The sequence below is a fragment of the Tetrao urogallus genome (assembly GCF_951394365.1).
Source record: "Tetrao urogallus genome assembly, chromosome: 3".
Lineage (NCBI taxonomy): Eukaryota > Metazoa > Chordata > Aves > Galliformes > Phasianidae > Tetrao > Tetrao urogallus.
The window spans coordinates 7,531,061-7,558,873 of record NC_136815.1 but is presented as its reverse complement, the minus strand read 5'-3'; the positions used below and the strand labels follow the sequence as shown (position 1 = coordinate 7,558,873).

General features: G+C 39.8%; 1 protein-coding gene across 1 annotated transcript; it reads right to left on the bottom strand.

The window, feature by feature from the left end:
* Positions 1–371: 371 nt before the first annotated feature.
* On the bottom strand, positions 372–27,813 carry NDRG1 (N-myc downstream regulated 1; the record flags this gene model as incomplete). The annotated part of the gene is made up of 16 exons (XM_079533622.1): positions 372–637; positions 1,581–1,632; positions 2,795–2,830; positions 4,668–4,715; positions 5,488–5,539; positions 6,634–6,690; positions 7,055–7,158; positions 7,712–7,768; positions 9,154–9,240; positions 9,703–9,763; positions 11,864–11,926; positions 13,752–13,872; positions 15,566–15,671; positions 22,256–22,291; positions 24,543–24,621; positions 27,761–27,813. The coding sequence occupies 16 exons, from the start codon at positions 27,811–27,813 to the stop codon at positions 372–374; spliced, it is 1,278 nt and encodes a 425-aa protein (XP_079389748.1).

The following is a 27,813-nucleotide window of genomic DNA, read 5'->3' as shown; positions in this document are numbered from 1 at the left end:
GAAGCTCATCTCAAATTGTGCCAGTTACTTCAAGAGAATTAGAGATAAAGGGGCACGTAATTGATTTTGAAGAAGAATATTAAGCAAGTCTGGTTTGACTCTGAAGTGTTTACAACCATATCGGCTTTTGGCAAGTTTCCTTTTGAATTCGGCATCCACTGAAGGAGGGCAAAATAGCAGCAACTGTCTGAGTTACAAGAGTAACAATAGAGCAAATGAGATGCTTCTTTTCTTTGGTCCCCATCAGACCCTGGAGAACAGAGCTCATCCTACAGAATAGCTTGAGATTAATACCAGTTATGTTTTTGTGATACACAAGGGGCATCCTTTATTTTTTCAGACTGTGACCAGTTTAAACCTCCCTCACACGCTTAGCAGGACACTTCCATGGACTTGGGGCCTGATTGCTCAGCATTGCTGGCTGAATTCGGCGTCAGCTCGATGCGTGTGTCTGTGTGGGAGCGGTTCCTGGAACCCTCCCCAGTGTGGGATCGGCTCCGAGTTCCCTCCCCAGTGTGGGACCGGCTCCTTGTGCCTTCCCCAGTGTGGGACCGGCTCCTCTGTCCTTCCAAGGAGGTTACGCTGGAGCCAGAAGCAGTGCGGGACCTCATCAGCCTGGTCATGCTAGCAGAGGGCACTGGAAGAATCACAGAATCACAGAATTATTAAGGTTGGAAAAGACCACTAAGATCATCTACTCCAACTGTCTAACTGACTTTCATTAATAACTTGCTGTCTAAGCTTGGAAGAAAGCCTTGCCTTTCTTCCAGCCCTAACTACCCATCATGTTGAATACAGTATTCAAGGTAGCTTCACACATAGAAGTTAAAGCACTGTTTTTACCATGTGTAAAACCCCAAGTTCCTGTTCCTTATGGAGGCAGTTGAGTTTGCTGGAGAGTGCAAGTTCGGCAGTGAAAGGACTGCTACTTCAGACTCAGCTTGAATGGAGTCACCACTATGCCATCTTAACTTTCAGGGCTTGGAGAGCAAAATGGAAGATGAAAGGAAAGGACCTAATGTTTCCCCTGTAGCCGATACAATAGATCACCTGCAAACCTGTGCTGGGATCCACATATCACACATCTGACCAAAAGCCTCAGAGATATTCTGCAACTTTGTGAAACGCTGCCTCCTGCACTCTTTGGTATGAAGACGTTTAGTTTAAGAATATCTTCATGCATTCTATGAAACACAGAAGCATCCCTTCCTCAACCTACTGGTCATTAAAGAACTGACAGAATAGTATGAATAATGATTATGGGAAAACATGGATTAGATGAGATGCCTGGGAATTACGTACAATTAGTCAGATAAATAAAGAAAGGGCAAAAGAACTTCACCTTTATTTTGGAGAATTACTTTGCAAAAGAAAACTATCTACAAAGCTTTCTACTATCTAATAAGATGATTTGGACTCAAAACCCCTCTCCAAGACATTGATGGTAGTCTTTTTTTTTTCTCTTGCAAATGCATGTCAACAGGGAAAAGACCAAATATCAGTGATCAAAAGGCCCTCTGAATGCTTAGATGCCCAACATAGTTGATAGCTACAGGAACCATTCCAATACCAATACTTACTGTATCCCATTCCCTGAACAAAGTATTTGAAAGCTTCTGCAAGTTTTGCAGGCTGTAAGAGAAACAGAATATTACTGTACACAGTGATCAGCAATTTAGTTATATTACAGTATGGTAGATGCCACAGATGTCTGACCTTCATAGGACATATTAAGTATTTTCTAGGTTCTTCTGAATTCCCCTGAATTTTTCATTTACATGAGGAAATGCCACTATTGCCCTATCTCATCTGCTTCTCTGCCCCACTGTATTAATAGAAGGAGACAAGCATTTGAGAATGACATTTTGGGATAAGTGACTGTAAGTGGTCTATGACCAGTTCAAACTTTACTAGTGCAGTTATTTAGGCAGATGAATCAAAGTAAAACAACTCGCCTCATATGAGGCATTTCATACTGGGTCCAAATCAGCAGAGAACAAATCCAAGCAGTGAGAGTCAACAGTTACCTTTACAGGGCAAAATCTAAGTGGAATTATCCAAGAACAATTGTATGACTGATGTTCTTGCAGTACTTTTCTTTGCTGATAATGCACCAGCCAGATCAGCCTCTACCTCAGTTACTCAGTTTGCAAATACTGCTAATATTTTTGGCATAATTTTTTCCTGAATCAATGCAAAGAATGGAATCCATCACAGCAGCAAAGTACAGACTGAACCTGATTTATAGGTCAGCATTTTTAGTGAAGCAGAACTAGAGCATAAGTATGTTTTTAACTTTTCCAGCCTGGTTTCACTATCAGTCCCCAAAATTGTACCCAAACATATTTTAGAAATTCCAGTTCATTCTCAGTCAAGTCAGGCCAGTGTACATGAGAACATGGCATTGTTATTCCCTGCCTCCCCCCTTCCTGATCTGTACTAAAAATAGTCCAAGTAAAAATTCAGCTTGAAAATGCTAGTGCACAAGCCTTAATCTATGTTAGCTTAGTAGACAGGCATAAAATAATATCTTTTCATTCCCACATCAAACCTTTTCTTGGTTAAGACTTAATTAGTGGAAACAATACCCCCTTCTATTCTTAATTCTGAGCTTTATTGGTCTTTAAAGAAAAAAAAGCTGAGATGACCAATTGACTCAATTATTCAAGTAATCATAACCACCCTTTTGGCTGAAATTTGGGAACAGCGAGTACCCCGGAGGAAAACACCCATTTGTTGCAACCTGGGACACTGCAGAACAGGATTAGTAGGATTTCCGTCAGCCAAATCATACCTGGGAAACTTGAGGGAGCCCACCACAGTCAGCCATCTGAAATGAGGATGAGAACAGTTAGAATATTGCCAGAGGAACTCATTTGTGCTCAGGATACACTAAAATGACCTTTTTAGCTATCTGGCAGGAAAGCATTTCCTTTTCTTGTACGAGTAACACACATGTAGAAGAGTGCACTAAAGCAAGTAGCTGAGCATTCATGAAAGCAACGACTGCACCCCAGAAAACCTCTGAAGCTATTTGACCCTCAGGCAAAGCATCAGCTAGAGCTACAAATAAATGTTTTTGATAGGAAGAGATCACTTTCTTAGAAACTAGCCTGATAGTCCTGGTTACATCTCCAGTTCTGAATTACAGTAATGCGATGCAGTATTGACCTTAATGACAGGGGAGAGAAAACAACTGCCTAAATCTCAGAGGTGAGGTAAAAACACTTGCTGAGATTGTGGATGGCAAGCATCAGCCTGACTTGCCAAGGGAAGCAGAGAAAGCCAAATTAGAAAGCTATCTTGAGTGCATGCAATATTTTTGGAGCACTTCATTTTTCCTGCCACTCCACCCCTCGACGTCATCCCAACAAAAACAGTCCTGTTCCAAGGAACACCACAAGCTGAAAACAGCTGAGTTGTGAATTACAGGAAACCCCAAATCCTATTTAGGATTAATTAGCAGCAAAACAGGCCTGCAGCAGGTTCTAGCATCAGCCATATCCTTGGATGGGCAAAGGCTGGTCACTGACAAGTGTTAGAGACAGTGTCAGATTTTTCCTTAGGATAAATCTGCCATGGCCATGTAGTAGGTCAGAGTTGGAACTCCCCAACATTAGGAGGAAAAATAATTTAAAATATAATTGCCTACTATCATTTCCTCTGGAGAGTTTAATAAAGAGAGGTCGTTAGAATTTCCCAGTAGAAGGATGACCAAGTTTGTGTCAACATTTGTGTGCTATTATAATCATCATACTTTAAGCATCATTAATGAGCTAGAGATTGCATCCATACTATGAATGCCAAATACCAAAGACTACATGATTCTTTGCAGTTTTGTTGGCTCAACTTACCAACTTTTTGGAAAATACAGAAGTTATTTCCAAATATAAATTGTCCTGCATTGTGTCTGCACAGAAGGCAGGATGTCAATACTACGTGAGATAGATCAGTTCCCTACTCATCTCATAAATTTGCTGAGGTGCAGAGGAAAATAGAGTGGATTGTTTTCCATTTTCACTCCTCTGAAGCCCTTTTCAAACACCAGCTCTGCCAGCTCTGGTCAGATTCATTATGGGTATGTGAAATACTGAGCATTCTAAGTCTCATGTCTGGTGTTCTAGAATAGAGGGGCTGTGAGGTACCCTGTTGTTAGCACTGACAAGAAGCTCCCAGCTTGTTTTATCCCAATAGAATATTCACAGAAGCGTAGAATCATTTGATTTGGAAGGGACCTTTAAAGGTCACCCAGTCCAACTCCCCTGCACTGAACTTGGACACCTACAGCTAGAGCAAGCTGCTCAGAGCCCCATCCAACCTGACACTGAATGTCTTCAGGGAAGGAAGGGGCAAGCTACATCTCTCTTGGCAACCTGTTCCAGTGTCTTACCACCCTTCTTGTAAAAAAGTTTTTCCATATATACAGTCTAAATCTTCTATTTTAGTTTGAAACCATTTCCCCTAGTCCTATCACAACAGACTCTGTTAAATTATCTGTCCTCATCTTTCTCATAGACTCCCTTTTATTATCCTGAAGGCACTACCCTTCCACATCAGAAATTTCACTGTGTCACCTCTACTGCGTCGCAGTGGTCTGGCTCTTTCAATTAATCCATTATATTTTAAATAAGGAGAATGTTAAGTTTAAAAGAAACAGCTCTTATTACCTTCAGAAGTGTTGTTCTTGTTGGGTCCAGCTTTGAATTGCATTCAACCTATGTGAAAGAAGTGCAGGGTAAGGCATGGTAACAAGATACAAAAATATGAACTGCTTGCTGAAAACATTGGTTTCTGGCTTAACGCAGACTAACTTTGGTACCTTAGGCTTCTGCATAAAGACAATACATATATACTATATATAATCTTATTGTATACAGCTGAACAAGTGTCAGTTCACATTTACAACTGTATTCTTTGCCATGCATAAAACAAATCCATTAGCTAGGGCTTGTGATTTTTTTTTTCCACATGTGTCTGGCACGCTTGTGGCAACAAGGGTTGTTTATCTTGTAATCTGGGGTCATCTGGTAGTGTCCCAAGTGGTGAGCAGCCACGTGGCCACCAGCCAGCAGGCTGGCTATGCCTGTTAGGGCACAGCACTTGAAGTCACTCAGTCATCTGGGGCAAGTAATAATAGACAAATAGAAGCTCTTCGCTTCCATAGTGACCCATGGCAGGACTCCAATGCCACAGAACAAGTTCAGATACCAGCAGCAGATCCCTCTCTAAAGGAAAATATTTGCAGTTTGTTGGAACTGCTGTGGCAATTGTTCTTAATGCAGGAGCTATTAAATAATGATGCACAGACAGAGGGCACAAACAGCTAGGAATAATGGCAGCTCTCCCGCGGTCTGAAAGAGGACTGTCATTTGGGCTGACTCGATGGCTGGCGAGATTGCTGTGCTGCTGGGAGCTTTGCTGGGCTGGCTAAGCATCTTGAGTCACCTGCCTAGCAACACTGTATTGATGAGGGTTCAGTATACACACCACAGCATCCACTGCTGGGGAGCTGTCACCAACTACCAGGAGCACAGGGCACCTGCAAGGAAGCATACAAAAGCTGTATTATTTCTGTGATGCAGCCCTCAGCTTCATTTCGTGCCCTGGAAAGGATAAGGCAGGTGTATGAAAATTATGTGTTGTGTGTTCCTGGCACACATAAACCACTCCATATTACACACTCTGAATGGTTGAGGTTGGCAGGGACCTCTGGATCCATCTGCTGGCCCAACACTGCTGAAGCAGGGACACACAGAGTAGGGGGCCCAGGACCACATCCAGGCAGCTTTTGAAGATCTCCAAGGAGAAAACCCCACAGCCTCTCTGGACATCCAATGCCAGTACTCAGTCACCCACACAGCAGAAGTGCAGATACACAGACATGCCTTGACACCTTGCCTGAGATCCTGTCCTTTTTCTTGTGGCAATCAGCCCTTCCCATCACTCTTTCTTTTTTTTTTTTTTTTTTTTTTTTTTTTTTTTTTTTTTTTTTTTTAAATTCAATAAGGATTTGAACGTGAGTATCAGCCTCAAAGTCTCATCCCTCTCCCCAATGCTCCCCCAGTTCTAACTTTTGGACTGTAAGTCAATTCCAACCAGTTTGACAGATGAGTGAATGTTTCCCACGTTTAAAGATCAGTATAGGACTGGAAAACTATTTCATTTACAAGATGCTGTGTAAGTAAAAAGCTATCAGCAGAAAATCTGGTAGATAACCGTTCTCACACCTATTTCACTTTCCTTTGTTGTTCAAATTGGTTTTGATTATGTTTCTCTGGTTGGGTAGGCATGGCTGTAGTGCATCCAGAGCTGTAGTTCCCTTTAACGAGGACAGACTTCCAGGCTAAGTACATCTAGTTTTTTAGCACCTAGTCTGGTTTTTGCACTGAGTTTGCAGTACACAGTACATGGCAGGCACTACTTGTCTATGTAGTTAATGTGTCTCTGAAGTTTGAAACGGGGAACTCTCCATACTGAATGTCCCTGACTTCACAACAATTCAGCTCCCAGATGAAGCTACAGGACCTTGCCAGAAACTCAGCTACAGCCCTATAGTGTCCATGCAATGCACCCAGATTCCATCTCTTGGCTCACACCACATACAAGTGAACTGATGGGAAATAAAATACTTACTGAAGGGTGACAACATTTAATCCAGGAACAGGGCGCTCAATCTCTAGGTCTCGACGACTAAAGAAAATGAAGAAGACAAATATTTTTGACACGCTGAAATTGAACAGATGCTTCCAAATTCTAGTTTACAGAAAGCACAGACGCTCACAATATGTTAATCTGATACGTTAATCTCCATAACTGATAGTGAAACACTTTTAAACTGAAGTATCAATGTCCACATGTACCATCTGTCTCCCCATAAACACATGAAGACCTTCTCTCATAAGCAAACCACCTGAGATCCCTAAAGGTGCATATCAAGTAGAATTTCATAAGGGGGGAAAACAAGAAACTCCACCACACAAATAACACAGGCTGAAAAAGAGCTGGACAGCCTCTTAAAACAGTTTCCAGTTAAAAATCAGGTAAATACGTTTACCTGTTGTAAGAGTTGACAAAGAGATGAAGGTTGGTTTGATTCATATCATTAATAATATGCTGACGGTAAGTATGGATCAGGTCATGGTTGCTGTGAATCTCTTCCTACAGTGGAAACAGAATTGTTCAGAACAGGGGCTGTTTTCTGAGAGGATCTGAAGACATGGCACAGCAGTCATGTATCAGGCTCATATCCATACAACAGGAGTGCACTCTTAGGGCAGGAACAAGTTGCAGCACTCAGTTTTATCACCCAGAGTTAACATTAGCATCTGACTGTTGTTCCATGTTTTTCAATTTAAGAGTAGGCTTGCACTGAAGAACATCATTTGTACTAGTAAGCAGTTTTCTCAGAGATATAAGTATATTACTGTATAAAAGCACAGTAGTGCTCTACTCGTGCTTAAATATCAGCAAGCCAGTCTGGTAGCTACATCTTCTGGAGTTGCCATGACAGCACTGTACTTGGTTGTTTGGCACTCAGCTAGCTTCACTGCAGCATCCATACTTCAAAGAGCTGGGAATGCAAGTATTAATCCTATCCCACAAGTTTAAAATTAAATTTTGCTACTTAAGTGAAAGATTATCCCCTCTTCCAGCTCCAGGAGGTAAATACAGATGACTGAAAAGACTAGGTTAATGTTTTGAACGTGCTTACCTTTCCAAAGAGATGTGAAATGACCAAGTCTGGTAAAGCATTTGTCCAACCTGAAATCTGAACAGCAAGATTATCTAAGTATGTGATATTAAAACTATCTTTTGAAACCTTTTAATTACCCCTACGTAGAAGAATGGATGTTTATCCTGGACCGATGTTCTTCCCCTCCATTCCTACTATAACATCATGAGGCATCAATTATGTTTGAGTTGTTCTCATAGAATGTTTTTTACTAATGCAGATATGCAAGGAGCACACTACTAGTGGCATAAGTATATATGGAATTACTCTCTGAAAATCAGCCAGATGCATGCAATTTAACCTCACTGTCCAATACCACCCCTAACACAATGGCACAATGACAGTAATGTGGAGCTGGAACCTAAGGACCATAGAGGTCAAATTCCAGAATACATCCTCTTAGTTTGGAAAAACTGAAGGATACAAGGGACATCTGAGGTCGACAGCACCTAGGAGAGGTGGACAGCAGAGACACAAATGTGAAAGAATTTAATAATGGAGAAATATTGCATGAGATAACCCCGAAGGGTCAACTGCTATATCTCAATGTAGATGAGTTAATAAATACAAATCCAGATCACTTAATGTCTCCTGGGACATTTACATGGGATCTCTGTATGTATGCTTAAAAGACAAAACAATAATTTTTGTACTTTTGTGTGTTCATAGTAACTGTCATTCATTAAAACATGACCCTAAATGATATGAAGTGCCAGCTTTTTCAGTCTCCTCTGAAAAAATGTTTTAGTAAGTTAAAATTGAGTGATGCATAATGTAACATTTATACCTATTAGCTCCTTGAGGCTGCTTGAAACCAGCTCTCACCACATTTTTCCCACATTGTAATCTTATAGCTACAAAAGAATGATGTTTACAGGGGATTCTTTATTTGTGAACAAGTTCACTTAAAAGTCTAATTGTACGGGCAGCCTTTCCAGCAGTTATCATAGCCAACGCTCTTTTATGACTCTTTTCGGTATCCAAGACTCAGCTAGATGGCCTAAACCAGGAATATGTTGTTTTGAACATTTTTTTTTTCCTGTGTTTTAATTAATATTTTGGACCATGCTTGTAAACAAAGCCACAGGCAAGAAAAGCAACACTAAGCTTGAATTTTAATTGGAAGAATGCTGTTTCCAAACCTATCTCATGTCCAGGTTAAAATAGCTTTTTCCCTGAGTCATTACCAGCTCTCAAGTATTGTTTGTACCTAACAGCTCCATTATACCATGGGTAAGCAGCACTTATTTTTATCGCTAGCCCTACAGGAGGTATGTTTGAAAATGAAAAAATAAACCCAAAAGAAATTTGTCTAAGATATTTTCTCTTTGCAGTCCTGTCTCGACACACAATCTTGTCCAGCTCCTCATGCCTGACCGCCTCACAATATGATTTATTTTTCTAACTTAAAAAACGTTTACCTTTGTTGCTGCCCAGTCCATCCAACCTTCAGCACAAGGGTTTACATTAATGAGAACCAATCCCTCCACCATGTCCGGGTGGTTTAACTGCAAAAGAAAAGGTTTGAGTTAAGATTCATCCTGTGTCCTTTGCAAGCTGACAGTCAGCATAAAATTTAAATTAGCAAATTATCTCCTGGGGAGAAAGGCAGTAGGTGTAGTTTTATCTTGCACAAAACAAGCACATGTATGGAAAAAGGATTTCATTAAAGCAATTCAACTGAGCAGCTGGAGAACATTAAGATTTAACATCTTCCCCACCCTCAGTCTAAATAAAGAACTCCCATTAAAAAAACCTTTTGTAAATCAGCTGGGTAGAGCCCAGGCTCTAGAATGGAAAATCTAGGTCTTTTGGTTGAGCTATCCTGCAGGCTGTGGTATTCCACTTAAAAGCCTGGCTGCTTGCTTAAATGCACACAGCAGAGCAGGAATTCTCTGCTCACCCTATGGGGGCAGCAACACCTCAAGGAAATGGGGTTCAAGCCTTTAAGAAGGCTCCATGACACTTACAGCAAATCTGGTCAGGACGTAGGCACCAGCTCCAGTTCCCATTCCAATAATGCTCTTCAGCCTGCACAGCAGTTATGTGGCATGAGATAGAGGAGACAAATCAGTAAGAGAACACCAGAAATAAACAAAACCCTATCAGCAGCTTTCCTATCAAGCTGCATATTAGGGAAAATTTCTTCTGGGAAAGAGTGGTCACGCACTGAAACAGGCTGCCCAGATTGGTGGTGGAGGTACTGTAGTTAGAGTAGATAGGGCAGGCATGGCACATGAGTTAGTGGCCATGGTGGGATGTGTTGATGGTTGGACTAGATGATCTTAGTTATCTTTTCCAATCTTAATGATTCAATGATTCTTCTTGCAAACACCAGTGAAAGGGCAGATCACATCTAGAGCAAACCACAGATTTCAGCAATACCTCCAGTAAAGAGCAGGGCACAGCAACTAGTTGGTTTTAGGAGATTAGCAGACTTTGGTGCTCACACACTACAGCCCAGCAGCAATCCTCACTTATCCTTAAGTAAATACATGGAGAAACAACAGCATTGTTCTGACTCTGGAAGGAAATGGCTCCTCTGCCAGAAAAACTTCTAAGATAGAGTCCTGTGGTCTGCAGTCAAAACACAACAACTCCACCCCAGACACCCCTGCCCTCTGCTATCAAATTGTGACGCCAAGTCCTCTCTAGCAGGGAGCTGGCAGGGAAACCTCTCCTGCTATCCAGTTGCTGGAGTGAGTGAGATTAAACTTCAGAACTAAGCAGGGCAGAGACAAATCAAATATTTGCATTTGCTCAAATTGGTTCTAAAGCATCGCCTTCAAGGTCTTAGAATATACGTGGAAGGGAGACTAGACAAAACCTGTCAGAAAAACAGGTTACGCAATGCTTTTAGGAAAATATCTTGAGAAAGATTTCATTCTCATTACAATATTAAATCAAGTCCAGTTTAGTTGGTTTTCAAGGTATTGACATTATGTCAGCATGTTGTTGCTTTTTTTTTTTTTTTTTTTTTTTTTTTTTTTTTTTTTTAAATGGCCAATAATGCGCTTTGGTTTTGAAAAAGAAGGTTTAAAACCACACCCTTGTTTTAGGAAGGTAGCGAGATAAGAGGAGTATCTAGTCAAGATACTGTAACAACTAATTTGTCTAAAGTGAGGTGGTGTTTTGAGACTGAGGGCTCCATCAGCTTCCCAACCTGTTTGCCCTCCAAGGCTGCCTAACCCTGAATGTCAGATTTTCTCTCCTTAGTCTGAAAAAAACCTGCAAGGTGCTCACCTACAGATTCTAAACTGCTCAAACCGTAGGTGTCCTGGTCATTGCAGTGCAGTAGGGATAGATGAGTTTTAAGGATCCCTTCCAACTCAAATGATTCTATGATTCATTGCACACCAGGTGCCCTAGCTCTTTAGTAGGGAAGGCGTTATGAATAGCTCGAGTTAAAACTAAGTTTTGAAGGAATATACACAGCTAAACTTGCTGCAGGTACACGGCAGAGGAACAGGGAGGCTGAAAGCAGATGATCCAACTCTCCAATCCAAACCATTCCATGATTATATGAACACTGTCACCAAGTTCCTCAGCATCAGCAATCTGGATCTGCACAGGCAGAAGAGTGCTAGTGGTGGCAATGGGGATGAGGAGACGTTGGACTAGATGATGTTATAGGTCGTTTCCAACCTTGTGATTCTATGATTCTAAGAGGCTTAATGAGTCAGGACTGACCCCTGAACATGCTCAAGCCACAGAAACAAAACACTACGTGTCTTCAGATGGGGCTATGTTTTTTTCTGCTACCCACACAGGAAAACGTGGGTTGCTTCAGTGGGAAGAACAGATTGTCTATTCCCTTTCCCTTACAAACAGAGAAAAACCGGAGGAAACCCCTAAATTAGGCACATGTGATTTCACTCAAAATTGCTTCCTGTTTAAAAATATACAGACTTTCAAAAAAAACCCAAACAAACAAAAAAAAGGCCAAATAAGTTCTTTCAGAATCAAAGTTAAAAGGCAGCCAACTGTAATGGAGGAGTTAAAAAACAACCACAACTGTAACTCTAGGAAAATGTCAGGTAGCCTGTGTGAAGCTTTGGGGCAGCACAGATGCCGTTTGGTATGCCAAACAGTGACAGTAAATGAAGAAAATAAGTCAAGAATCCTGCTCACCCAAACTGTTTCAGGATTCCAGGAAGCATTTCAGCCAGCTGATCCATGGAAGGATATATGTACCTATAACAAATACATGTCTGTGAGTTCCTATGCCACGTTCAGTAGAGTAGGCTGCTGTATTTAGGGAAAAGGTGGTCATTGCAGATTAAATAACAAATGTGTCCATTGCCAGGTCACGGTCAGCATGCACTGAATTTAAATCAGGAGCAAGTACAATTAAGTGATTTCACAGGAGAATGAGCATACTCAATATGGTACTTTATGTGAGTTACAGGAAAGATGTCTGCTCCAGCTGAGAGCAAAACAGAGCACAGCAAATCTCTTCCAAAAAGCAAGTCAATACTTAAAACCTATAAAATATTTGAACTTCAGAGGTGAGACTCCAACCACATTCACCACATGTGTACTTCTGGTTTACCACAAAAAGGTTCTCCCACGTCACAGAATCAGACTACTGCAGTGTGAGATCTTTGGCAAATATTCACCTGCGTGTTTTCAAGGATGTACATTTCTACAGCAATAAAATGAAAAAAACCAACAACTTCCTATCGATAAAATATAAATATAAAAAATATATAAAATATATAAAAAAAATATAATATAAATATAAAATATTATATAAAATATATAATATAATATATAAAATATAAAATATAAAATATATAAAAAAAAATATAAAAAATATATAAAATATATATAGAAATATAGAAATTAAAGCCAAAAGAAAGGCTGTGAAGCTGCTGAAGGCGTTTGACAGCTCTATATTAATGCTTTTGTTCTGCTTCTGAGTGACAGTGGAATTCTGAAAGGAGAAATTTTTTAACAAAATCTCTATTGAGCAGCAAATGGAAAAAAAAGTCCACCCTAAGAAGCTGGAGAACATAGTTCAGCTTCTTCTGCTGCCATCACTAGCAGAGACTATGACAGTTGTGCAGTTGACAACTCAGACGTGTTAATGCCTGTTTAGGACATGAAGGTTAAGACACTTAAAAGCTTTTGATTCAAATAAATACAAACTGAAGTGACTGAAATAGCTTTGTCATCTGCTTGAGTAGTCAACTGGGCCACTGCATTTAACTCAGAACGTGGCCCATGATGACCTCCTCAGCCAGACCAGCTTAAAATATAAGAAGGTATGGCTCATGCAATAAGGTATGTACAAGCTCCTTAATACCCAATTCTTACAGAACAACTGTCTCTTGACTTGTCCCCCACCTCACAATGTTGGCTACCCTCTTTCTCAACCAAGCTGACTCCCCACCTAGGGGCATCTTCAAGCAAACCCATCTCATTTCGCTAAATGAGTCAAGCATTTTGGCAAAGGCAGTACTCAAAACTCACAAGTTTCCAAGAGTTACAACATCATTTATGTTACACGGTCAAGAGCATGCAGTAATTTATGATATCCCATGGCTTACATTACTTTGTTACTGTACAATTAGTTTAAATTTCCAGGAAGCTTACTATATCTATTTATCAACAACTACCATGCAGACATTTCCTAGAAGCTATAGACTTAGGAAAGAGATGATACAGTGGTGAATGACTGTGTTGTTTATAGTAACAACTTTGTTTTGTATTTGCATGCTGGATGTCACTACAAAACAAGGTAGCCAGTACTTAAACTGGCAGATGTAAGCATGTGTCGAGGAACTGTTTTACAACAGGGTGGTTATTGGCAATAAAACACAAAGTTACAGACCTGAAGTTTACTGTGAACCGGCAAAACTCAACAGAGCTCTGGAAACTTAAATAGAAATTATCAGCATTCAAAGGAATGCTACTTTTCTTTCTGCAATTGCTCTTCAGTTGAATTGCAGATTAAGGCTCTTTTTCCTGACAAAAGATAACTCCGAAAGCAGAGGCTGTTTTCCTCACAACTCACCCAGCTTGGAAAGATGGTGCCCCATCCTGTTGACCAGGTGCATCCACGTGGCAAACTGCAAAGTGCTGGGTGATTTCCTGCATATCCTCAAAGTTGAAGAGAGGATTGAAGCAAGTTTTGTCTTGAAAATGAAAACACGAAATAATTTTGCTGAGATTAAATGGTCTATTCATTAGTAAATTTGCATCTCTAATAAAATCACTTGTTTATTAATGTTACCTCTGCTGAAACCTGGACTACAGATTAATGAAAAGTTCCCTCCATCAGCTCAGAAAAAGTGACAATTCTTTATTTTTAAGGAAGAATGAGGAAGTCCTGCTGCAAAGCAACCTGTGCTTTGTACAAAATTGTATCAACACCCTGAAGCAAAAAAATGAAAAGCTCTCTCCTCATGGCCAGCTAGCATGTATCCACATTATTCTGGTCCTTCCCAGAAATACTGGCTTGGTACACCAAAAATCAAGAAAATGTTCCTTATGCAGAAGTAAAATAGTCATAAACTGTCATCAGGAAAATTCATACTGAGTTTTGGCTCAGGTAAAATTATCCATTTACTTGTCCAGCCATTTTTCTTTGGATTATGTCAAAACAGATGGGGCAAAAGGTATCCAGCTCTGAGATCGTGACTTGTGTTTCTGCCCAAGTATCGCAAGATAAACATTACGTTTGTGTCTCTCACAGCAGGGAATTCAAGACAAAAGTGTCCTTTTGGGATACTGAATGCTGCAGGCCCCCAGCTCTGAGATGATCTGATTTCTGATGTTGAACAAACTTTAGTGTGGGGAGAAAGTTAGCATGTTCTCCTCTTGGAGTGCAAAGAAGGAATTCTGTAGCACCGCCTCTGATACGCGCAGAAAATAACATCTGTGTGTGTTTCCGAATGTCCTCTTACTACACAACATGCAAAAAAAATCACTAGAGCATATACAATATTTTCAGCTAAAATCCAGCTTTAGGAGAATATGCAAGATAGGCATAAAGCTTTCTCCCTTCTCCTTTAAAAGGAAAGCTTATTCATCATAATTTTTTTTATCTCCAGAAAGAAAGTTTTATTCAAAGATGAGACCCAGATTAAGCTCTGCCCTGATCCACTAACAACCCAAAGTAAAATAAGGCAGTGCTACTAAAAACATGCAAAAAAGAGATTTTTTTTTTCTTCTGAGTAATATCACTGCTGCCACTCCCCCAAAAGCCAAACATTCAAGATTCGCAGCTGTTTTTAGTTTTAAAATTGATAGCTTTCTTACAAACAGCAAATGGTGTGAATCAGGGTACTAGTGAGAAAAACAGACCAACAGATCTGGACATCTAGTTCATTATATTCCTGAATACGACAGATACGACAGGAGGCACTTGTCAAAGTCACTTTCTTAATACAACACCAGCTTTCATTTAATCATTCAGATTTGGCACACAGAAGTGTAAGACTGGTTTCAGACAGGAACCTACAAGCCAAAGCAACAGCAGCGTTCTTGTCAATCCTGCTTTCAACACAGCCTCAGCCTTCCTCTACAGATGTTTTTACAGCATTTACACACAGTCATTACAAGCTACCAGGACATCCTTTCGCCCATTTAAGTGAAACATTCCAATTACTTTCTTTGGGAGCATGTAAATCTGAGAGTTAAACTTGCCATAAGAGAAGAATTAGGCTAGGCACAAAGGCAAGTACCTTCTATGAGTATGCAGTAGACACAAGTGGGTGAGGACCTGGGAAATGTTTCCTAACCATCAGGGATCCCACACTTTTGACTACAGCTATAATGTTAACCAACCAGGCCATCACTATGCAATAAAATATAAAGCCTACTTACGATTCAACCCAATGTCATGGTATGTGAGGATAGCAGGTCTATTCCCTCTTGGTGTCCCACACATAGTGACATGGACTAAGCCATGCATGGTCTCCACATCTTGCTCCTGACAAAGAACAAGGTGAAACTGTCAGATTGTAGAAGGGCTCTACTTAACACTCTAGTGTTGGCAGCCATGACCACGAACACAGCTCCTGCCCTATCTCAGGGCTGTCCACAGCCTCTCTGGCCCCAGGACCTCTGCAACTCCCATGCCAACACACTCTAAGCCTCCCCATGGTGCAGGCTCTTTGCTAATGTTTTTCACGCAGCTGTCATCTATTGCTGTTGACAGCCAATGACAGAAGCACTCAAGCTGCTAGCTCTAACTAGATGCTGAGGAAATGGTTTTTGACCACAACAGTCAGTGTTAAAAAAACAACAAAAAAGCTTTAAAAAAGAAAACGAATAGGAGAGACAAAACTGAAAAAAAAAAAGGAAGGAGAAAACAAACAAACAAAAAAAAAAAAAAAAAAAAAGAGGGGATAAGATAAAAAAAAAAGAAGTGGGAAATAAAGATGAAGGTGAAAAAAAAAAAAAATTAAAAATTTAAAAAGGTAGTTTGGGGCAAAGATGCCTAAAATAACCTAAGATGCCTAATGGCTCACTAGCATGGCCAGCAGCATTTGCAATGGTGCCAGTTTCCAAAACACTTCTGTTTTCTAGGAAAATGATCGTAACTGAGCAAATAACTAATATTCCCCTAAAAAGCACTCCATTAAAATAGCTTGTATTCACCATAAAGACTAATCACACTGCAGGACCTTGTGATTAGAGCAGCTTTCTGCAGTAAATATGGCAGGCAGCTACATGTTAGCTTTATGGATTGCTATTGCTTAAACCTAAGCACAAACTCAACTGAATGAAGTCTGCAAGAAAGTAATATGGCTACAACAATGCTGTGGTGCTTATCACAGAAACAATCTTAAACAGCCCATTGCTATTATCTGACACAACTGGATTTTGTACTATTTAATGAGCTTAAAACGCCTTTAATATCAAATCGGAGACCACTTCATTACCATCCCATTTGCTAGATGTCTGTGTTGGATAAATGAAACTTGGTTTGCACCAATGTCCTCAACGTATGGAACAGTTCTTGTTTCTTTCACACTTGTACTTAAGATAGACATAAGCAATTTGTTAGCCTGACAATGTATGTAGGGGGGGATTACAGAACAACGGTTATTTTCTATCTACAGTTACTCTCATGGAATCAAAGCAGTATGCAGTTAGTGACCGGCTTTAATATTTCATAAGAATATTTTCTGCATAGGATACAGACATCCATGTCATTCAGTACAGCATACTGCTCCTGCCTGGCTTTATTTACTCTTTGCAACAATGCCCAGATGCAAAATCCAAATTAAATTAAATTAAACATACTACAAATTATGCTGTAGAAATTAGGAGCGAACAGCTCCAGCAGAAACCTTTTCAGAGCAAAATCCAGAAGCCTCTGAGATCTGATGAATTAATTCAATCTAAATTATGGCTCAGTAATTTCATATGTCAAATTTACTATGTGTTTTGTTGAACATAAGGATGCTAAGCAGCACTGTTCCATATTTCCCCTATTTTCCTTGCAATTTACATCAGCTATGATCACACCAACAAATCAAGACCACCCCATGCACCCAAATACCAGGAGAGTCTCTCTGCTCTACACTACACTGAAACCCCACTTTTCAGCTTTTCTGTTCCCCCAAGGTTGTTCCCCAGAGGTTAATTCCTCTGCATACTCACTGCATTATTTAGCAGGTATGCTGTGTCTTCTACATCCAGTACCATCTTTAGGCAAAACAGGGTGATAAATCCACCAAGCAGAGAGAGGACAGGAGCTGGTTCCTACTCTCCCCAAGTAGGAAACTGGGTTATATGGAGAGGCTGCTTTTCTGCACAGGCTTATGACACCCACAGTGCCCAACCAGAAAACCCAGAACAGACTAACTCAGGAGGACGTCATTCTTAAATAGGATTTGAGTCAGGTTTGACCAGGAGAAGTGCTTATTCTGTAGAGCTCAGACATCAAAGATGAACTCTGTCACACAATGTACAAATGCCAACTTTCAAACCTGGGAACTAGTGATTAGCATAGTATTTTCTGGTGATGTTTCAATTAGACTTTGGTAAATACAGATTAATTTGAGGTGCTGAACCACCCCAAAACTATTTTACATAAAATTAGGAGCAAGTTCTTTTCTATAAGGTGGGAGTAAAGCTTCCACGAGGAACAAAAATAAATTAAAAACTTCATGTAAATGAGAATGATTCTGCACAGCAACACAACAACGTCTGACTTTAAGTGCTAAAAGTCTTGTATTTTCCAAAGTTCACAAGCAACACTTAGTCTAAAATATTTCAACATCACTCACCTGAAAATTAAGTTTCACTTTTGGCAAAAGTAGAGTGTTGTAGGTACATTCATTATTTTATTATACAGAGATTTGCAATACTAATAAATAGAATTTAACAACAGTAGTAATCAATATTGTCCACATTCTGCCTTCCTTCTGCATTTAGATTATTCTCAGTAGAGAGCATAAGAACTGATAGGTTGGGAATTTTAGCACCAGTAATGAGTAACACACCTTCACGTGAAAGATAATCTCCTTTTCAGTTAGAGAACAACAGCATTCTCTATCATCGGGTTTTATTGCTAGACCTTCTCAACAATAGCACTTAAGGGCCCAGAACACTTCCTTAGGAGAGACCACCTTTCAAGCCTTAGGTTCTTTATCCTTTGTGCAGGACAGAAAAAAATCTCTTTGTGACAAAGCCAGACACTTGAACCTGCCCACCCCACTGACCTCCACTGCTAATTATTCTTAACTGGAATCCTGAGTCTAGTTCAAACTCAGTGTCAACTAAAAATAGTTCAGAGGTGATGGGAGACCACACATGTAATTACTGGCAAAAGTCACCATCAGTTTAACGATTAGTTTAATTCCTCATTATCTTCACAATAAGGCTCTTGCGATGCAATAGTAATAATGTTGCACTGTTCTCCATTAGTGTTAATTCTTAATGAATAATGTCCCAAATTTTCTCCTAAAAAACAATTTAAACTTGTTTCTTTAGTGATGCCAAGCCAAAAACTCAACATCCCTACTGATCCTATTAAAGATCAAGAGATTTGTCTACGTGATGTCGGCATGGATGTTTTCAAAAAGCAGAGCACTGAAAACAGATGGCAGCACACCCCAATCAACGTCAACATTGTAGTAAGAGGCTCCTCAACCAAGTGATTTGTATTAAAACACTATCTTAGAAAAACATCCAAGGTACACTAATCCGATAGAAGGATAAAGACAAGCATGCCATCTGTTCACATCTCACTTTAACAGAGGTGCAGTCTTTCTTTAGTGCTCTAAAATACACACAAAAATACCTACGATACATGCAATTTAAGACAGACTATCTGTGTTTAAAGGGAGTTGTTCTCTTCTATGGCAGATTTTCTTTTCCTTTGGGTCAAATTGACATTTTTTGAGATGCTGTTATGGGTCTATAAGAGGGAGGCAACACAGTAACACACGAGAGTCTTTTATTCCTTCCTCTCTCCATCCCGGCAGATAAACACATAGAATGAACATGTTTATAAACAGGTTTTTGTTTTGTTTTTGTTTTTCTGAATATGTAATCAAACCATCTTTGCTGTCTAAAAGGGAAAACCAGACATTGCCCACTTAGCAAAAAACAATGCATTTTGTATTTTAAGTAAAATATTATCTTCCATCAAGATTATTTTAATAATTCCCATTATTCCCTTTATTTGAAAGGTCCCACTAGGAAATGCACTCCATCAGTCACAATGCTGATTTGTCTCCCACTGCATCCATGGTGGCTCATTCCCTCTTCCCAGGCAACAGAAAGGGATTCTTGCATGCTTGTAAATTTTCATGCCATGAGCCCCGAATTGCACAGGACAAGCTCTTCTCTGCTGCCTACAGATTCTGCACAGCTCGGAAAGCTTTCCTTCATTATTGAAAAAGCAGTGTTCTGGCAGACTGTTCATTTCTGAAGTATAGAGCCACAGGAATGTATACAGCAGCAGGGAGACAGTTTTCCCCGGACTCCAATGTTAACAGGTAAAAGAATAGGCCAGTGCACTCAACTGCAAATATAATAAAAGCACATTGGGCATTCAGCCAACACAAAGCAGCACAGGGCACACTGCCCTGCATCAACTTATCTTGAACTGTGCTAAAACAGGTTTGGCGAGGAATAGTCACGTTCTTGGGAGGCATAACTTAACTTCTATCTTCAGGTATGCACCACGGACAGAAACGTAGACAGTACAGAGTGGTGGGAGTTCAGAGTTGTCAATTCTTCCGTTCAACTCAGGTCTTGGCCAACTCCCAGTAACTCACAGAATCATTTAATCATTGGATATACCAAGTGGGAACAAACCCAAAAGAATCATCAAATCCAGCTCTATTTATGGCTTTTCTCCAGAGAATAACCACACACAAATCTTGCAATTTGGAGGATGATATTCTGCTATATAGTGGGTCACTTCAAAAATGGAAAGTTTGTCAAAAATAGCCTGTGAAGTAAGAGCCTGCTTCTTTCCAAATCTGAGCAGCTAGATGAAATTTCTTCTTGGAACAAATACACTCACAGGCAGCCACTACTTTTCACTGATGACAGAAATGAAGTTATTAACTGAACACTGCATAACTTGTCTGCAAAAAAGGACAGTGATATAGAGAACTGTCACATCCCTATACAGACATATGGGCAGTAAAGGAGTGTCCTGCTGAGTCCTGGGATCCTTTCTTAGCTAGATGCCTCCTTCTCCCAAACATGCTCAAGGGACAGATCACTCACTAAGGGCATATGTGAGCTTCATTGTCAGTTCTGAGTGTCCTGGATCCTCCAGAACCTCTTGAATAAATTAAGTCATTGAGGTTCTCAAAACAGCTTCAAACCATCTTTCTTCATAGATCAACCACAAGGAAACTTGAAGATGCATAGTAGGGTTCTTGTGGTTTTAAGCACCAAAGCAAAGTCTCCTTTCCAACAGCAGTTCTTAAAACAAGGGATTGAGGTTGTTTTCCCACATTTTGCTTCCTTGAACTAGAACAATCAAAGATTAAAGTCTAAGAAAGGAACATCATTAGAAAAAGAAAGAGATGGCAGAACAGGGCTAAATAGCAAGAACCACTAGTCTGGATTAGTGACAGTTAATCCAAAACATGGGAAAAAAACCAACAAAATGGCTTAGAGAATTTGATCTTGCAAGTTAAAAACCTATATATACACACTGTTTACAAGCCAAGCAAATTTATTCCAAGAATAGAAATAAAATATGGGTCACTTCTGGATTTTTAATCAAAATGGTGCAGTATTCCTATTCACAGACTTAATCTGGGATTCATATTTATTTAGAACAAGTGGTCAATCTGGGCCCAAACAAAAAGCTTCTCCCATGCTGTGCACAGGCCTGCAGAAAGTCTGATGATGAGAAGTTTAACTTATGTCTATCAAGACTTCAGGCAGTGGATTTCAACGTTAGAAAGAATGAAGGGGAAAATGTCAGACTAATATGAACTACATTCTTGCTAAAAAATTAAGAGCTGCTGAAAGAGGGCAAGTTGTTTGCAATAACTGCCTGCCTTGGTTTCCAGGGAGGTGACAGCAGTGTTTCTGCTCGATTTCTAACCAATCTGTAAAGCACTCAATAAAATATAAAGAAGTGAAAATAAAGTGCAAGATGTTGCAGAATTCAACAGGATTATTTTTTCAAAAACCTCTGCTTGCACATATAAGAGACTAAAAAAACTCAATAGCTTCTCTTATTCCTGTATGATCTATCTCCCATTAAACATCCTTGATATATACAAGACACCTGGCAAGCCTCAGTCTCTGACTCATACTCCTTGTCCTCAGTAATGGGAATGCACTGCTCACTCTTTTTGTTGAGGCAGGTGCACACTCACTTTTCTCTCTCCCAATCCAACTCAACCTGACTCCAGCATTAATTTCCTTAGTTGTAGCTTAAGAGCCATCAAGAACAAGACTCAGCACATGGAGATAAAATAATTTAAAAGAGGAGAAAAAAGAATCATGAAGTCACCTCTCAAACACACATCACATGAGAAAAATGGAAAGGCACCATTGGACCTGGCAGTATACTTCATGCACAATTGTGTGCAGGGTGTAAATAAATGTATGGAAAGTGCCATCACACTTCGTACAGCCAAAATTGATTGCTTACTGCCTTCCTCTTATTCCCAGGCTTCAGAAATATTTTGGAAACTTTTAATGGCATAATGGGTTACACCAAGAGGGACATTTCCTCATAGGAAATGCACACACACCGCTAATGAAAGGAAATTAATTGGGGAAACTGCATGCTCATGTGGGAGGAGTGCATTTTGATTTTGCTACTACAGCTGGAGAATCTTTCTTTTAGCAAAAAACAGAGCTTCTTGCAACTCATTTCTTTAGGATGATTTTTTCTCAGCTTTAGGTTGAAAAGACCTCCTGCAGTCCCTTTCACAAGATAGTGTAAGAGCCCCATTCAGGCTCCTTCTCACAAGTACAGCATTTTTTATGAGCAGTCAGTCATTTCTGATCCAATTTCTGTTTTCCCTTTTATTAAAGAAAAAAAAAAACCAACAACAGAAGTATAGCTTCACTGACCTGAACATCGAAGTCTGGAAGGAGGCGAGTGATAGCCTGTGAAGAGATGACAGAATACTAAGTCAGATAACATTTGCAGTTAAAACCTCTGCACTTGTATGTGCACTGAGACACGTGTTCTGACCCACTGGTTCTCCAGTGGAGAGCTCTTTCCCTTCATTTCTTGAATATTGCTGAACGTCTAAATGTCCACTCCTACATCTAGCCATTGCTATTACTGACAAGCTCCTCTGCATCCCCTGCATTAAGATCAGAAAAAGAGTAAGGCGACATCATCCTCATCTCCATAACCTCAAAGGAAGACACATCTTTAAGACGTTGCTAGCTATTAGAAAACTTGGAAGGAGTCAGTTACATTGAGGGAGATGCACACAGTAGGAAGAGCAGTCAAGCTGGCACTTGTTACACTGCAGTGTGACCAGGAAGTCAAAGCTTGAGGGAGAAGTACAGAAATAAAATGCAAAGTTCAGGAGCCTGACAAGGAGGTCATGCAGTCCTAAAATCTCATGTAAATGAAGGATGGAAGATATCAGAAGCAATACAACTCTGCCTTGCGTAATACCATCTAGAGGATGGACTTCTAAACTTTGCAGTTCAAACCACAGTTACGATGTAACACTAAAGCTGTGATCTTTAGGTAATTAAGGACTGTGATGCACATGCAAACAGGTACGTGAAGAGCTGATGAATTTGTAGAAGTCAATTTACAGCCTGAGTCCAAGTTCACTCTTTACAGACTATGTTTTTAACCTTAGACAATCTTTTGATCTGCACTATTGGACTCATGACCTTTTAAACATAGTAATTTCAAACACTCATGTTTCCAAGTGGTCTACAGATTGAAGGTGTATGTAGGTATAGCAACCATCTAGACAGTGTACAAAACAGGGCTCCATCACCACTCAGGAATAAAGAATTGGCTATAGAAAGAAGCCTAGTACACAGTAAGTAAGTAAGATTACATTTAAGAGAGCATCACACACTCAGTCCCAATCTCCACCACTAACCCTAGCATATGCTGAGTGTCATCTGAGGCAATCATTTTTCCACTTTCTCTGAACACTATAAAAAACTTCCTCCATTTATGATAAGGATAGCCCAACAGATGATCAAACCAGATTAACTCCGCTACTTTCCCCACATTGGCAAAAATTAAGGCAACTGTGAATAAAAGCACACAGGACTCCTCATCAAGATAGCAATTTTTCATCTACATGCTGCAGAAACGCAGGAAATTCTTCAGTGTAAGACATTTCTGAACTCTGAAGCAAAAACATTTCAGTAACCAGAGAACTTCTGCTTCATTTTGCTGCTACTGAACAACATTGGCATTAGAAAGGGATCTTAGTTCCTGAAAGCCTTGCTTTCATGCAGTGTCCTTGGCACAGGAATTGTGTTTAAAGTTTCTCAAGACATTTCATTACATTCGTAAGTGGAAATAATTTCCCGAAGTGTTTACTCAAAAAGAGGTAGAGAATAAAAAATGAAAGTAGCAAATAAAACAATGAGGAACCTCAGTGTAGAAAAATAGACGAGAATGTCACCACGTGTCAAGAATGACGATCACTGGGGAAAGTGAAAGAAGAATCTTAGCCTTGATTCAAGAAAAAAAGCAGCAAGTTTGTTTGAATATTCCAATGAATTATTTGCAATGAACATGCACAGGGTAGTAGTGCCATTGATCAGAGTCAAACAGACACTGACCCTAGATGCTGTGGAAAGAGATTTGGAGAAAAATAGTGCAAAAACAAATGCAAAGAAGCACAACAGAGTTAAGCAAACAAAACAAAACACTGAAAATGGTTTTATGCTGCAGTCATAGGGCAACCTGAGCAGACACGATGGGGCAGACATGCTTTCAGACCCAGAACTATCAAGAGCAACGTAAAGGCTCTCTCTGCATATCTGCTCCTCCATGAAAGGCACAGGATAGAGCAAAGTTTGAAACTCTGCACTGAGAAGTCTATAGGAATAGGTAGATCTACTTGAGTTTGTCCAATTGGAACTGTTCAAAATAAACCCAGAACTGTAACTATATATATATATATATATATATATTTTTTTTTTTTTCCTGAATATGTTCACAATAGATCAAAATTAAAGAAGCACACAACCAGAGCAACAATTAAAACTCAATTTTGCTTTATTAACAAAACCCACTATTATTGCACCACCAGTTTCTCATCTGTCTTTCCATACAGCTTGTTAGAACTAAGAATAAATGCACAGTTGCAACAGGAATCCTGAAAGAAGACACAAAAGCTTTAAAAATGTTTAAGATAATTACCTCCTCCTTCTCCACCAGAGGTTTCACCTCTGCAAGGTGAGCATCCTGGAACTCTGTTGACATGGTCAGTAGCTGGTATCTGTGAAGATGAAGAAATATTTGTTTTCAGCTTGCATAAAAGATTAAATACAGAAGCAAATAAAGACCCTCCCCCTCCACCACCTCCAGTGATCTGCTGTCTCAGGTTATAGTTTAACACAGCTTTGCAAGAGGGTTATGAATCTCCTGTAAAACATCTCCTGGTTTGTTTATGTACACACGCCTGTACAACCTGAGATTAAAGAAATGTTAAGGCTGTGAGATCAAAACAAAAGTTTGGCAACTTCAGAGCAGAGGATGCTGAAGGAAGTAAGGCAAGGACAGCACAACTGGAGTTGAACTCGATGATCCTTATGGGTCCCTCACAACTTGGGATATTCAACGATTCTTGCAGTATTCATTCAATCACATGAAAACTCTCATTTCACATGTGAAAGGAAGCATAACCTAATCTACACAAAGATCTTCTCTCGAAGTTAGATTAAATACTCTCTTTGTTTAGATATAGGCTTCCTCTCCAGTATCTCTGCTTTAAGTAAACTAAATTAGATGCTCATAAGCACCATTCTACTCTCTTACCAAGAGTAAAATTGGAACAGGAATCTTCTTTGATTTGAACAACCCAAGCAGTACCGTGTACCAAGTAAAAACAACACCAATGCAGCTTATGCAATAAAAGGTTTCAAAACTATCACAGTAGGGAAGAAGATTGCTGCATCCTGCTCTAGTAAAGGCACAGCATCACTCTGCCCAGCTTAATTGGGCACATGGATTGGAAACAACCACTGGAGCCCCAGATCACATGAGTGCTGATGAGACAAATGGTGCAGCAGATCCTTCTGCAGGTGCAACACACTGTCTGCATACTGACCAAGCTGTACTTCAGTTTGGTGAATATATCAGTCCAAACTGGGAGCTAGAAAACAGAATATTTCATTCCTTCCATGGAGTTAAAGTGCCAGGGGCTGCTCCCTCTTAAGCCTGATGAATGACCATAGCAGTGTTTGCCTATGAAATGGCAAACACTTGATTAATTAAGATAATGTCAAATAAATGCTGGCATCTATGTACATGTAAATGACTTCAGATTTTAGGAAACCTTCTTGGAAGCTATGCAACTGGATGCAAATTTTGGCAGAGTGGATTTTAAAGTTTAGAGAAGTGTTTAATGGGTGTATAACTTCACAACTCGAATCATGGGAGCAAAAGCAGAACTGTTATACAGAATCATAGAACCATTTATGTTGGCAGGGACTTACAAGATCACTCAGACTAACTATATATAACTATATATATGTAACTATATAGCATATATATATAATATATATATGTATATTTCAGTCTAAATCTCCTGTTCTCATTTCCCATTCCCAGTAATTTGTAATTCAAATTTACAAGACACCAAAGCTACTTAAGCAGTCAGAATAGTCAAAACAGAGTTAATTCCCCAGCAGTCACTCTAACTCACCCTCTTTCTCCAGTTTTGTTCTGAATGATTAAGATCTTCACAGACAAGCAAAATCAAATTTTTTTTGCAAAAATCAAAAAAAAAAAGCAACTGAAAGTGACGTTTTAGAAACAATTACATTTTTTTTGAAATTACAGCCACCTGTGCAATGTGTCATTCTACACAGTTAGCAACTCGTTGTGGCAGAAAAGGAAAATAAAAGCTGAAAATATTTACATGCAATCTGGAAGGCTAGAAGTACAAGGGATTTTCCATGTTTTCCCTATATGGGAGGAAAGTAAGAAGCCAGGCTCCCTGCAGTTTTCCAGTAAGTGGCTCAAGGAACAAAGCCACAGCTAGCACTCGTCGAAGAAAGTTGTTTACCCAAGACAGCTTTGGGTTTTCAGGGAGTCAAAGCATTGACTACAAATGACCAAAAATCTCTGCCAAAAAGAACAACATGGATGTCTTTTATAGCCTTAAAAAACAATCCTGTTGTAGCCTTGAAAAACAATTTTCATAATAGCTCAAAGTTGTTGCTCTATGTTTCCGAAAGAACCAACATTAGGAAGTGCTGACCAGCAGATTACACTACTGCCATCAAGTCTGCTGAACAAAAGCCCAATGTGCACCACGTTCTCACTTTTGGAATGATACCAGGCCTTCAAGCCACACTATGTTTTCAAATAGACATTTACAAGCTCTGGGTTCCCCCTATCTGCACCAGGGATACCTGAAACATTCCAACTAAGGAACAGCCATGTGATAAGCTGGCATAACGGCACATTATTTCTTCCTGAGAGCTGGCAAACAAAGCCCTGCTATCTGACACCACTGTAAAAAGCTTCTAATTTTCCAAAGAGAAAGATGCTGGATTGCATAGAGGTTTTAAAAATCTCTAAAAAGGTGCTTTGTGCTCCACTCTTATGTGACAGGATAGCTTGAAGCTACTGTAACTGCATAACTTTCCTAAATAACCAGACAAGCATTCTTTTATATCAATTGCAAAAGCACTTGCCTCACAGAAGTATTCGTAATACAAAGTTCATTTATGTCTGCATGCAATAGAGTAAAGTTGCCAACTCAGAGAAAAACAAGTTTTCCACTCCATTTGGCCGACTCAGCCTGCACAAGGTCCCAAGTTCTTCCCTCTTGGACAAGCCACATCTACCTAGCAGACTCCCACTATATCCAGCTATCAGCTGAATCCACAGCAGATACACCTTACAGTTTTAACTTGTAAAGCAATCATTTTTTTGAGTAAGAGGAAATAAAAGTTTTCAGCTGGCAAAGCATCCTGGCTTTTCAGAACAGGGATCCCAAAAAAGGAGCTAAGAAATCACACATCAGCTTATCCATCCTCAGACACCAGCAATGATGTAATCACACATACCAAACACTAGATAATCATAATATATGTGATTTAATTCATCCCAAGTACAGGAACCAAACAAGTTCCAATATACCTTGATGAAACAAAGGGAAGTGGCTTCTAACTAAAAGAGAGAAGATTTAGAGTGGATATAAGAAATTTTTTTTTTTACAATAAGGCTGGTGAGGCATTGGAGCAGGTTGCTCAGAGAGGTGATGGGTGTCTCATTCCTAGAGACACTGAAGACCAGGCTGGAGGGGGCTCTAAGCAGCCTGATCTAGCTGTAGATGTCCCTGATCACTGAAGGGGAGTAGGATGATTTTTAAAGGTCCTTTCAAACTCGAAGGATTATGATCCTACCTTGCTTCAAAATTTATTCTGCTGAAGACACCCGCAAGGATGTCCAGGTTCAT